Source organism: Mesitornis unicolor, unplaced genomic scaffold, assembly GCF_000695765.1.
Source record: "Mesitornis unicolor isolate BGI_N332 unplaced genomic scaffold, ASM69576v1 scaffold5729, whole genome shotgun sequence".
Lineage (NCBI taxonomy): Eukaryota > Metazoa > Chordata > Aves > Mesitornithiformes > Mesitornithidae > Mesitornis > Mesitornis unicolor.
Window position 1 is genome coordinate 739 of NW_010207868.1, and position 14,736 is coordinate 15,474.

The 14,736-nt window shown below is 37.2% G+C and overlaps 1 protein-coding gene across 1 annotated transcript in view; it reads left to right on the plus strand.

Annotated features, from left to right (window-relative positions):
- Nucleotides 1-2,399: 2,399 nt before the first annotated feature.
- TMEM163 (transmembrane protein 163) overlaps nucleotides 2,400-14,736 on the plus strand; it is a 93,522-nt gene continuing 81,185 nt past the window's right edge. Inside the window, exons 1-2 of the mRNA XM_010192281.1 lie at nucleotides 2,400-2,454; nucleotides 3,649-3,768. Coding sequence (XP_010190583.1) covers nucleotides 2,400-2,454; nucleotides 3,649-3,768 — 175 coding nt within the window. The remainder of the gene's footprint in view (nucleotides 2,455-3,648; nucleotides 3,769-14,736) is intronic.

Sequence of the window (14,736 nt, forward strand, 5' to 3'; positions counted from 1 at the left end):
AGTTTGTGCCCACTATGACAGGGCTGAAGATGAAAGCTGGCCCTTTTGGTATTAAGGGTAATTCCAAAAAGAGGGAGTGTCTGTTGTACCAAACCCACTCTCTTTCTAGGAGGGAGATGAGACTTAAGCTGCTGATTTTATTTCCTTCTCTGCCGTCACACTCTTTTTATGGCCCTTGCAGTAGCTTTCTTTCAGCCTGTCTTATAGCCACTGATTCTATCTACCAGAATAATTCCTGGCCATTGTAGAGGAAAATCTGATATGCTTTTTGCAGGTTGTCCCTGTTGAAATTGTTACAGTCTGTCCTTTTAGACTGTACTTTTTCTTATCCTTTCCAATGAATCATAGCAGATCCGGTTATAGAGATGATACTTCCATGTTTGCTAAAAATAAAAGCTAACCCTAAATTTTGGAACAAGATACTTGCTCTTAAAGAACAGATGCGAAATCAGTGATAATTTTGTGGATGAGGTCCTTAAATTAACATCTTAGGTGAACAATTTTTCTATTAGCCTTATTTCTTCCACAAATTTTAACTTGACATTTTAAAATGATCCCTTAGCCAAGTAGAAAAGTACTTCTGGTAAGTCAGCATATGGTAAAGAATATCCTAGAATCACTTCACAAATATGCCAAGCTTGTGTTCTGCAACTGTTAGGCAGGTTTTTTCTCCTGATTTTTTTTATGGGAAGAAAATCTGTTAATATATGAAGTTACTGAAAGATAAAGTAAAAATCCAGTGGATTTAATCAGCTCATCATGTTTTCTTTACCTTAAGGATATCTATGTGTTAACTAAATTAATAGCAATAAAATGATTCAGTAAGTTAATTTCAGGGCGGAGGAATTTTATCAGATACTAGCTTTTTATTTTTGTAGCAATGCAGGTCATACTGACAGATTATCTTTCAGCCTTCTGTGGTTGCTTAAAACTTGTTTTCTCATGGTCAGTGGAAAAAATACAGCGGTTTACCTTGTGAATTTTGTTGTTGGGTGTAAGATAATGAGCTGTTGTTGCTTCTAAATTATTTTAATGCTATAGGCTTGGTAGTCACGTGAATGAGTTTGTATTTTTGTGTGTCGTCCCTTAGGACACTTGTAAGAACAATGTGATCATTCTCAGGGATGAAAATTGTAAATACTGAAAATTTATTGAATTACTTTAGGAAGAAAGGGATCACATCTCCGACAGCTAGAATATGCCAGCCATTTTGAGAGAGAGAGAAAGACACACACACACACATGCACACACATGGCAGAAGTGGTTTGTAAGGATTGCAGTCTCTGTCATACTGGACAGGTGCTTGACATGTGAATAGTAATCAGCAGTGCTGCAGTAGCTGTGGGGCTCATTGTACATTTCTCAATTTAATTAGGATGTCATTTGATTTGTAACTATCAACTGTGTATGTTGGACTTCCCAGGTAATAGTGAGCTATAGCCATAGGATGTCTTTAAAGAAAGAAACAGGTGAGGATATCTGTCGTTCTGATCTGTGTTTATTTGAGATTTGAAATACTGAGGATCAAAATTGGCTAAGAAAACCTTTGCGTTACATTCCAACAAGATTTGGGTCATAACTTAAAGTCTTTGGTTTGGAGAGGGGGTAGGAGGGCTGAACACGAAATGTGAGAAGATAGATGTGTTTTCCCTATGGTTATATTGGTAGCAATCTCTCCTATGTTTCAAGATGTATTGTTAAATTACCTCATATCAGATAGCAGTTAAACTGTGCATGGTTATATGCAGTGGCAGAAGCTAGGCCAAACATTGGGAAAAATAAAAATATTTCTTCACACAATTCAAGGCAGGCTATGTAAGAAATAGCTGTGTGGTACTATCAGTAAAGTACCTTTCAGAGTTGGTATCCGGTAGTTTTTAAGTATTAAACAGGCAAAGAATACATATCGTAAGAAACGGACATCATGTCAATATAGGGCCTAGTAATTCTCCTGCATGAAGGTTTGCAAATTCTTTTCCATTCATAAAGAGGGAAGCGTGTAGCACAAAAGGGAGGTAATATTTTAAATTTTCTAAAAACACAGTACAAGCATGAAATTCTCACAGTGGCATTCTGAACTACCATAAGGAAAGTCTCTCTGCTCTATTGTAATAGAGGTGAAAAAAGCATGAAGAATTTTTACAAGACAGCGTGAATCCCACCAATTATGCTAGGAGTAGAACCAGTAATTTTGGCAGACTTCAAGTGGCAGAATAAAATCTGGTGACTTGAATTGTTACCACCCCTGGATGCCTGCCCCTCTGCTGACACATTGCTGCCCCCGAGGCAGAGATCTCTCATTCACTTCTGAATTGATTCCCAAACCACTGCAGCTTTCAGCCAGTATATTACAGTCTGTTGAAACTAATATCTGATAATGTTAATAAACTTGGTTAACCATGGTGTGGGTTCAGGAGTACGCTGATAACCAGATCAAGTATCCTTGCCTTGAAGGTGGCAATAGCCATTAGAGAGAAAACTGGGGAAAGTGAGGATAGTAACAGCTTCAGCTCTTAGGTTTTAATCAGCTGCTGAGCCTTCCCTTTGTCTAAGATATGAGACCAGCTACGGAAAGGTTATGCTGTTAAAGCAGTGCCCCAGTTCAATGCGTTCAGTGCAGGCAAGTCCCTTTGAAATACGAATATCATCGAATCACCCATGTTTGCTGGAGTAATTCATTAAGAAAGTTCAAAACCATCAGGCATTCTCTCCAGTTAAGCACATTTGAGCTGGAACTTGCTGGTGAAAAAGAATGTATGTTTCAAATTAGATGAATGTATTAAGCACAAAAGAGTCTGGATGGGATATACAGAAGGCAAAGATTTTAAATTCTGAATGCATTTTAAAAGTTGTTTAAGACTCAGACTGAGAGAGTGAAAAGCAAAGAATGATGTTATTTTCTTGATTTTTAACCTGAATTCTTCTCTGTGATTTAAGATGAGTGGACAAAAGGCTTCCACAAATTAAAGCATGAAAAAAGAGAGCAAGAGATCTCATTTGCTTGTGTTCAACAGACTTCAGTGCTGATTGCAGTAAGGACAAAATTGGTTCTTCAGTTAGTTCTAGGTAGGGATGTATTCTTACCTCACATGAAGGATGTTGTGCTTCAAGAGGTTTTTTCAACTGTGATAGCTTTGATTCTAAAGTACATCTGCTTCTACTTCACTGCTCAATATGTGCAGTCTATTCCTGTGCATCGGTAGGTAGTTTCACAGAGACTGATGAGCACGAGTTTTCCTTCTATGTTGATTATGTTCAGAATCCTGAAGTTCTGAAATGAGTTTTGGTCTAAGGGAGTACAGGACTGAGCCCTTTCTTGTGTAGATATACATGTGGAAAACGTAAGTGATGTGAATTTCCTACAACATTTTCCTACAATCCTACTACAATTGCAGTGCTCTTTTTAAGTGACTGATGAGTGGGTCTCTCTGTGTGAAATCAAAACAACTTGTATGTGCTCTCCTTGCTTACTCATATGTTTCTGGTGGCTTCATTCACTTAACCTTAATAATGCGAGTGGGATTTGATTCTGTATTGATATTGTATGTAATATAGAATGTAAATATGTGATTAGGTCTGAACTAACACAGCTGTGTTTTTAAAAGGAGCAATGTATTGTTCATACCCTCTTTGCTTATTGCTTGTCAGGTTTACTAGAAAGCAGTACAAGGCTAAAACCTCATGAAGCTCAAAGCTACAGAAAGAAGGCATTGTGGGTTTCCTGGGTCTCCATTATTGTCACACTGGCTCTTGCAGTGGCTGCTTTCAGTGAGTATTGGGAATATTTTAAATCTTCACACCTCTTCCTTTTTTTTTTCTTTTATTTTTTTTTTCTCTTTTGGGCTCTCAGATTTCCTCTCTTTGTGGAAGCTTTCTCATGTTTTTTCTTCACAACTCCTAAAGAGGTTTCAATCTAGACTGCCTGTGTCTGCATGGTGCTTATGAATTAGTAAAACTGTTGGTTTTTTTCTGCAGAGGATAAGGTTGTTGAAGGTCGGAGAAAGAAATAGGAGATGTTGATTTCTGCTAGCATTTATACATGTGGAACTGTTCATTTTGCAGAATAGTGTAAAAATCATTATGCAGTGGATTGCCTTTAACCAATGAGGTCAAATATGACAAGTCTTAATCCACCTGGGATTTGTAGTGGAAATGCTGTTATAAAGCATAGTGAATTGTAAGGGAGAAATATATAATTTAGCTGTGTTATGCTGACAGATACCCTAACACAATGCTAATCCAGAGGAGAAATACCAGTTGCTTTTTAAGCCAGTGTTTTTCTTTACATTTCAAGACATTTGCTTAGTTTACCTTTACACAAAGAATTTGGGCGAAAGAAAAAGGCAAACTACTTTTATGTGGAAAAAATGAAATATATTTCTTTTATTTCAAAACAGGAAGAAATGCTACACTGTGTAAAGAAAGATATATTTTAGTTCAATGCAAATTTGTAAAATACCAACTTTCTATCTTAGTCAGTTAAGTAACACTGCATTACTGTAAGGACAAAAAGAAATATGGAATCTGAAACAAAATCTTTGCAATGGCACATTGGGAAAAAAACAGAAGCGACTGGATTTACCTGTTTATATAAACAACAGGAGAGCTCTGTCTAGGAGACAAGGCATCTCAAAACATCGTTCTTCAGCTTCATAAAGACAGACCTGCATTAATTTTTTTTTTTTTTTTAATTGAAGCTCCAGCAGCATGTGTTTTATTATTCTAATCCGCAGCGTTCGACCTGCTGCTGGAAGTTGGTGTCAGCTCCCAGGAGAGATTATTAGAATCTGACCAAATGGTCTCTGAAAACTCCATGTCTATTACCCGTAGCCATTTATATAGAAACAGGTACAATAACTTTGTTGAAAAAGAAAAGAGGAGGAACCCTTAAAAGCAGAATTTCACACTATAAATAATTTGAATGTTAACAAGAAAGCGAGACAGCTGAGTTTCCTTTTTGTTCTGCTTCATGAAAATGCAATAGTCTGTCTTTGCTACTGAAGCAACATAAGAGTAAATACTGTGTTACAAAATCACTTTGTTACCTATTAACAATGTATTTTTAGGGTATATTGGGAAATGACTTGATTTTATTTTACGTTTTAATTTGTCAGAGTTGCAAGACGTAAGTATAATGTGGATAACTAAAACACTCAATTTCCTTTAAAAAGGTTTTTTAAAAAACATTTTGTAAGATTAATTAGACTATCTGAAAGCTTTTATTTTCGGTTTTCCTTATTTGTGGCACTCTGGCAGTGTTTAGAAATCCTACCAAAAAAACCAGCAGAGAAAGTAGTCTCTGCCTGGTTATGCTGTGGCTGCATACTCAGCTGAAGTGGATAGTTATTGAACTACTGAAATCAGCTGTTTGTAGTAGACTATATGTTTTTGGAATGTATCTTCCCCTGTGGTTTGAAGAGGTTAAGTTTATGAAGAATAAAAGAGGAATCAGCACACAGATACATATCAAATCTGTATGGAATCTCTTAAGAGACAGTTGATGTAACTTACGAAAGTATTGCCAGGACTTTCCATATGCTTAGTGGTAAAACTTTTTAATCTTTGAGGAAAAAACTGTTATTCTTCTAGAATCACTTTGCTTCCCTGTTCAATTTCAGCAGTTTTGCTCAGTTTATTGTCTCACATTGGCTGCTCTCTTCCTTTGTGCTGTCTGTTTAGCAGGTTCTTCTAGCCAATCCGTGAGCTGGAAGACATGCCAGGTGACCAGCATTTGCTGCCTGTTTGATATAAATGACTAGTTGTCACTTTGGTGTGTCTGACACTGCCAGTTCTTTGCAAACACCTGCTATTTAAAGCATCTCGTTTCTGTTTTACCTCTTGTCTGTAAGGGTAAAGTGTTAGCTATACAGTCCTGATGTTCCATTTTAGTGAACTATCAGTTGACAAGATGCTCAACATGACCCAACAATGTAAGCTTGCAGCCCAGAAAGCCGACCATATCCTGGATTGCATCAAAAGCAGCATGGGAGGTGTTTCTACCTCTCTACTCCACTCTCATGAGACCCAACCTGGAGTACTGTGTCCAGTTCTGGGGCCCCCAACATAAAAAGGACATGGTCCTGTTGGAACGAGTCCAAAGGAGGGCCATGAAGATGGTCAGGGACTGGAGCACCTTCCCTATGAGGCCAGGCTGAGACAGTTGGGGTTGTTCAGCCTGGAGAAGAAAAGGCTCTGAGGAGACCTTATAGCGGCCTTCCAATACCTGAAAGGGGCTTACAGGAAAGATGAGGAGGAACTCTTAATCGGAGAGTGTAGTCATAGGATGAGGGGTAATGGTTTTAAACTAAAAGAAGGTGGATTTAGGTTAGGTATTAGGAAGAAAATCTTTACTTTTACTGTGAGGATGGTGAGACACTGGCACAGGTTGCCCAGGGAAGCTGTGGTTGCCCCCTCCCTGGAGGTGTTTGAGGCCAGGTTGAATGGGGCTTTGAGCAACCTAGTCTGGTGGAAAGTGTCCTTGTCCATGGCAGGGGGTTGGACTGGGGGAGCTTTAAAGTCCCTTCCAAACCAAACCATTCTGTGATTCTATGAAAAGTGGGAACCTGCTGTGCTAATTGTCAGGCTACACTGACTGTATTCTCACTACTCTTGCTGATTCCCATGTATATTCTATCTGTAAATCTCTGTTTTATTTTCTTATAGGCTTCAAAATACTTTCTTGTGTTTCTTGTGGTGCTGCTTTTGCATCATAGGATTATGATGATGCCCAAGCTGAACTCTTCTTTCACTTGGTAACATTGAAAGAGATTGATAAATCTTATGTTGATCTGAATACACAAAGTAGTTCCTTTATTAGGTAATGATCTATGGCACATGAGACATGAGATCCATTGATCTCAACTTTTTATGTTAGACTTACTATTAAAAAGAACCTGTGTGTTGTGTGTTACAAAGGTGGATAAATTCAAATTATGACATACCTATGTACATGTCATATATTTGCTACTTAACAGGTGTATGGTGTGTATTCTCTGGGAGGGGCTGTTCTGTGGCCTGAAATACTGGAATGCAGAAAATGAAATGCTGACATGTGGATCACAATGTGTTTGATCTTTTTAGGTTTGGAAAGCTAAACTAGGCTAGGCTGGATATGGAACAGAACAGCTGCTTAAGGGAGAATTAAATTACCATTTTTCATTCACTAATATTGAGAAGTAGGACTTACAAAGACCATTAAATCAGCTTTTTCCTTTAGCTGAAAGAACAGATATCTTACTATCAGGTACTTAATATACTTATTTTTCCTATAGAAATACTGTACATGTAAAAGACCATTTGGAAGCTTCAACTGCCATCTCTAAATACAACTCCTGCACTGTGTGGTAATCAGTGTGGTCTCATTGGCTTTGAGTGCTGGGGAAGGTGTTGCTCTCAAGCATATAGTTGCACAAAACTTCACCGAAAATATTTGTAGACTTGAATTTGTAAGATCCTTGTGGTCAGTGAAGCCCTGTGGTATTGTCTTTAGCAGCTAAAAGTTAAGCTCACTTAGAATCAGCTATGCATGTTCTGACATTTGTGGTTTTGTGCAGTACCTCTATGTTCAGACACTGAGCAATGCCTGATGAATAAGTTCATTTCACTTTTCATTTCGATGCTGTCTGAAATATGTGTGCTTGTAGAATTCTTGTCAAGAATGCTTTTACATTTTTATAAATATATAGTCATGAACTGAGACTAGGCATGATAAAAATTACTAAAATGAACATTAATTTATTCCTTAACACCCCAAGTAAGTACTGGAATAATAATTTTAATATTCTTGTTTCTGGTTTACAACGATATAAGAAAAGAATGATAACATAATATGAACAGGTTTTTTTGCAACATATATATGTACAGTATAAGGCTGCAGTCTAAATCATTTCATAATAACAGCTACAACTTCTTTCTGTAGCTGCAATATTGTAGGTTCATAGTTTCAGAATCATAACAGAAAATGAGGAACTATTACAGTGGAATGGAACTTTGGTGTTTTGAAACCCATTATTCTTAGTTTCTTGACATTTATGTTACATAATTCTGGAAAATATACAAATATAGCTTCTACTGTTACAGTTTAATTTTTGCTCAAGCAGCTTATCTCTGATAATACTGTCAAAACAGAAAACGAACTCTCATTCTATCTGGTATTTCTTGTCCAGTGTAGACTTGTGATTCACAGAATGTAGGTTGTTCATTCATCTTCCCGATTTGATTAGTTAAAGTTGTTTCACAGTGAATGGAGCAGTCATATCAATATATGAAAACAATGTATAGACCAAATTCTGCACTTAAAGCTCTCTTTGTAGTCAGAGATTGAGTAAACATTTAGAATGTATGCCTTTGTAAATGTAAGCTTTGTAAAGGGCTTTCATGAGGCAACGGGTGAGATGGAGCTTGCAGGCAGCTTGTCCCAGTGTGGTCAGAGCACGCTGGAATAGGCCCTGCATACTGATGCAGCACAGCGAGAGTGGATGATGAGCAAAATGCTGGGGAAATAACAGGTAAGTTGGGGAATCTGTCCTCATGGTGGCTTTAGAGGTTACTTTTTTTAGATCACCACAGGGATGTTCAAGGGTTTCATTTTAGAGAAATAACTGAAAACTTGAGTGCAACAACAGATACATGATTTGAGGTCTTATCCTTGTAAGTGTTTAGTCTGGCGTAGTAAACATGCTCTGTTGTTTTGAGAAGGTGAATTCTATGAATCTGGATAGTATCTCGGATAGTAGCTACAATTCTGTAAGTGTAAGAGTATTTTATAAGATTAGCTATTGGCCCATGTATAATATACTACAAGTAAATCCATAGAAACTGACATTCTGATTTTGTGTATAAAATCATCTGTGTTTCAAAATGAATTGCTGAATAATAATTTATTAAAGTGAACTTCCACATACTGGCATTAGCAAGGCATTTTGTTTGAAATGCGTGGTCCATATATTTAGAAATTTCAAGGTAGAGCTTGCTTTTATATTAAAGTTTCAACACAGTTCAGACTTTAACAGATTCAAATGCCAACAAACCTTCAGAAGTGTGGATTCAAGTCCACTTTCTTCATTGGAATGACTAAAATCTCATTTTGGTTAGCTGTAGGACATGACTACTGATTCTCCTCCCCTGTTATGCCACTTTGGTGCACTGGAAATGGAGTTACTTGGGACAAACATTGAGCAATTGAAGGTGTTCTCTTGTGGATGCTTGGATGTGAATGTATTGATATAATCTGTTACTCCTCATCTTGGGCATACGATTTGGATAACTGAGTTGGAGAGTGACTATATTAATTGATTGATGAATGTATCATTTTTCCCAGTGACCTATTCCTATTCTTGCTTGAATCACTGACCACATGAAAAGTCTTGGTCTTTGTGTTTTCTCTTCCAAGAACTATACAGAATTGCATTTCTCACCCATAAAGACCTGAGAGATTTGATGGTTGGGTTTTTGTTGTTGTTGTTTTGTTGTTTGTTTTTTTTTCCAGTAGAGCCCATCAGATTTATTCAGAAAGTTACATTTCAAGTCACAATAACATGCAGACCCTTAAAACCAAATAAAGGCTAAATACAGAATAGAACTGCTGAGTGATAGTATACAGATCCCTCATTTTGCATATTTCTCAGGGCAATTAATTGCATCAGTTAGAAAAAGACAGATGCTTCAGGGCTGTGGTCTCACAGAAGTGTTAATGAAATCTACAACTTAAATTCCCACAGTAGAGTTCTGATATTGGTGTCACTTGTGTAACCCTATTGTCCTCATTATAACTGCATTACTACAGTCAAAAATAGAGTTTGGTCCTCACCATGTTGTATGTAAGGTCTGAAGGACAAAAACAGCCATTGCCTGTGCAGCACTGGCAAAAGATAGCCTTTTGTATAGGTCAGTCTGTACTTGGTAACAGCAAAATACAATTTTCATTAACTGGAAATGAAATGAGAGGCCAGTAAGGGCCTGTCTTTTTTTAGGCATGCAAAGCTCTAAGTGACTTTCTTAGGAGGAGAAAATAGCATATGGATGTCAAGTTCAAGACTGATAGCTGTTGAACAGAAGTATAGGTCTAAAATCTGCAATGCTTCACACATTATGAAATCTTTTCCTTAGTTGGCAGGCAAAATGATGGTAGAAGTCTGTGATATCTAGAACAGGCAAGATTTGCTGTAGTGGAAGATTATTAAAACAACTGAGTTGGTAACCCTTAAAGCATACAAACCTGTTGTATTTTTGCATTAGAAAATTGCAATTTAACCGTTCCTTGTGCTAAGTACTGATTCCTTTCTCATGAGAAGATCATGCCAAATAATTTTGAAATTAAAACAAGATGCTGATATTGAGGGAAAACTAGCACTACAACATAATTTCATGAAGAACGAGGAACACACAAATATGTTAAGTCTAGACTATTAAGTGTAAAAATCATAATCACAATTCTTTCTTTCTTTGTTTTATTTTTCCTTTCTGAGATTGTGGGGTTTTTTGTGCAAAAGTCTGAAACAAGTCTGTATCTGAACAGTAATGTCCTTTAAATGAATTAACATCAATATTATGTTAGATTATCTATTTTATACCATATATAATATATGTAATATACGTATTCTGATATGTATTACATTTATTTTATTGTAAGATTTTAGACACTTGAAATTTCATCTTCAGTTTCACTGTCAGATGTCTGCTAGCATTCCATTAAAGACAGCTTTGTGTTTGATGATTCAGAGGTTCCAGCCATGAGAATACAGTTGTGTAGCAAGGTGCAATAGGTAAATAAGTAAGCAGTGTTAAGTAATTGGGCTGATGTCATGGATCCTACTCATATCCCTGAGAGAATTATACTGTACCATTAGAGATAGATGTAGATAAAGGACGAATTTTGCGTATGGGAAAAGAACTAAACACTCGATGGGGTGAATTTTAGGCACGCCACTTGACAGTGTGGGAATGATGTGCCCTATAGCCATGCCTAGCCTGTAGTGGATGAAAAATATCTATTTTGGCTAAAAGTGGCGAAAATAGTTAAATAGGAGGAAATACGAGGATTATTGCATGTGATTGGTGTTATCTGTTGTCCATAAAAAGCTGTTTGACTTTTCCTGCATAAAATTGAATTTAGGCGATCCTCTAGTACAAGTCTCAATTGCTGCACTTGCTTTGTTAGGTATATCACGTAGGTAAGTGGTTGTACGTCTGCCCTCTAAAGGAACATCACTGCAGTCTTAAAAGTCAAATTTTCAATCAGTTGATGTAGTATCTGTTCCACAAAGTAGTACCTCAGCTGTTGCAGGCTTACCTCAGGTGCAAAGACACAAATATGTTGCCTGATACACCAGTAGAATTTGATTTTCATAGATCATGAGATAATTTCTCTACTCTCCCAATTTAAAGACGTGCTTCTTTGTTTACTGGCAAGGATGATACTATAATACTTTGTGTCTGTAGCTGAAAATCAAGATTAATGGAAGGAAAAAGGATGTTTAATATTCATTGTATGGTAGCACTTCATTGTTTGAAGTTTGTGAGTTTGTAAAGCAAAAAAACCAAAGTTCTTGGGCAGCAGTGAAAATGATGAAAATCAGAACACAGTTTTCTTTTCCTCAGGTTTTCCTCCTGCCAAAATTTTTAAAATATTCATGTGTTTTACCTTAGTAGACAACAAAATGTAAACTTGTGTCTGATTTAAATTTTTTAGTAACACAACTTTTTCTTACCAGGGAGGCTGATCGTGCTTGGTGTTTACTGTGATTTTTTAGTAACAGTGTTTGAGTTTATTTCACTGGAAGTCAAAGCTTGTTAAGTTTTTAATACTTTTTCAGTACAGAATTTTATTTGCAAATGACTCATCTTGTTTTGGTATGCCTGTGCTTTAGGAGGACTTAACAAGTAAAATAATCACATAAATAATACCTGCTTCTTTACAATGCACTATAGCTCCCAGCAGGTCTATACCATGTTGCAGGAGGACATACTGTTGGTTGTCTGACACACTTGCTTTCCTCTTGCCAACTCTGGTGAAGTAATGGTAATGATAGGTGAGAAATGGGAGCATCTAAGAGACTGTGGGTATAAATAGGGTGGAAGTGGAGAAAATCTATTATAACGGAGGGTGATGTTGTTTGAATAGGTGGCACTGCCCCTTCTGAGGTTAATAACCCACTGTTAACTGAAGGAAACTTTTGTTTGTGAAAATACCTCCAGCAAGAGCATAAAACTTATGTTCTAGGTACTCCAATTTGTACATGCGATGACACTTTTTAAGAAAAGGCAATTTAATACTGATCTTGTGAAAAATCCAGTTTGATAAATTAATCCACTGTTTCATTTGAAAAACTTTATCATCGTAGGTGATACACTGTGCTAGAACCCCAGTATGCCCTATTAAACAGCTGTGCTTTTCCACTGTAGTAGTGTGCGCTTCTGGTGCAGTGTAAAACAATATGTGTGCGTGGTTTGATCAATCAGTTCTTGTACCTTACTGAAAATATTACACAAATATTAATCTAAAATAAAAATACGTAAAAATACTGTGGGGTTGGGTTGTTTGATGGCTGGTTTTCTTTTTTTCATTGAGGGGATGGCACTTGGCTGGTAAAGTTCTACAGTTATTTTGGTCTCTATTTTGCATTTTGATATCCTGTCAAGCAACTGTAGCGTCAGTTGGTCAAGTCTTTCAGGTGGAAAGATTAAAAAACTCTGATACATTGTATAAAAAGCATGGTACAACCTTGTCAAATTAGTTTTGTTCAAATAGGTACTGTCCTAAGTCTTTAGTAAAGACTGAAACCAAAAGTTTGGAGATTGAGGAAGGCAAGGTAACTTTTAGTAGACACTAACCTTCATTTACAAACCAGCCTTCTCCAGGAAAACCATAAAGAGCACCTTAGTATCTTTTCTGTCTTTCCTGTATAGCTCATTACTGTTCTTTTTTCTCTGGATGTGCAGAAAAAGGGGCAGATACGCTTAGCTTCAGAGGTAGAAGAAGCAGATTAGTCCGTGCTTAGTCAAAGAAGAGTGACCAGAAATAACCAGCTGGTATTTTTGCTAGACAGAAAAACTGCAGAGGAAGGGGGATAGTCTGACGAATGCTGTAAAAATAGTCAAGAGGCATCTGTCTTCCAGGAACTGCAGCAGAATATGTGGCTTTTGGTACTTGCACCATGAACTCTGCCTTTCTGGAGAGATCTCTAGGCCATTATCATGCTAGGTGCAATGCTGAGAACATGAGTAAGATCTACTGCATAGCACGATCCTCAGCTGCATCCGAAATGAAGATTTCTCATCAGATATGAAGACTGTTTATCTTCTGCTATTAAAGACTATGCGTCAAGGGACCGCTGAGTATAATGTGTCTTTTCAGTATACCAAGGTGAAGAAAATGTACCTCTAAGTGCATTGTCCTCAGATCGCATTTTTAAATGAAACGTTTCAATGGCCAAAGAATGACAGTATTTCCCCAGGCTCTGAAAAGAAAAATCTCAAATTTCAGAGGGAAGATTTATTATTTTTCAGTGGGAGATTTAACAGAATGGAAATGCAGCCTGCTGTGTCGGCTAGGATGTGTAGCTGGGGAAAATAAAAGTAACTCCGTGCGCTCCCATTCTAGTTAGGCCTGATAGACAACTGATAGACAGCTTAAGGTATACTTGAAATGCTGAAGTCTGAATTAGAAAGGAGTTCCTTGGAAACAGTATTTTGTGGAAACCACATAATTTTACCTTGATCAAAGAATGACTTGTGATCCTTCCATGATAAGAATGCTCTTTAAACAAATGGCCTCAGATACTTAATAACAAATTTGTAATTTTTGGAACAGTTAAATGCACATTCAGTGTGAATGCAGTTAATCCTATAAAAATGTTTCAGTGGAAAACACACAGTAGAGCCAAGTAACCAGCATCAGTCCTGGCTGGCATCATGGGAGCTTGTGACAAAACTGATAGTGATTGCAGTGGTGGCAGATCACTTCCTAACTACATGGCTAAGGAGTTATGAGAAAACCGCTAAACAGCACAAGAAAAAGTAAGACAGACTGTACGAGCGTTGCTGTATGGTGATCAATTTATATGTGTGTAGCTGCATGCTGCTAGGGATACAGGAAGGCAGATGAAAGACATCAGTTTTAGCTTGTTTGGTAGGAGAGCAAATAAGGGCTCTATGTATGCCTGGAGGATTATTGCCTACCTCCCAACTTGATAGACATCATTCATCTCTGTCTTGCTGCTGTGGCTCACATATCAGACTATAATGGCTAACTGTGTGGAACTAATAGTACCCAAAAGAGCCAATTCGTTTGCTCATCTTTGTAGTGCATTAGAAACTACTAATAAAATGTGTCTCCTTTTTATTTAGCGTGACTTGATATTTCTGTGTGTAATTAGCTGCAACAAGAAAAGGAGAGATTGTTTAATAATTCTCTAGCCATGCAAAAATAAGTCAGCAAATTAATTTGTACAGATTGTTAGTTAAGGAGGTAAAACTCTTAGTTATATGCCTTTTACCATGTGAGTTCTGACTGTGGGTAACCTGTAGTTACTGCTTGTGCATGTGTAAAAAAACCAAAAACAACCAACCCACAAAACCCCAAACCATCTGATATTGAGATGTGGGCAGCAAAATGATCCAATTTTGTTATTTTGAATCCTGGTGAACACTCAAGCAAACCTTACTTGTAGGGAGGTTTCCTGCTACTCTCCCACTAAGAGATACTCATTGGGTTATCGTGTGTACATTTTCCTGCTG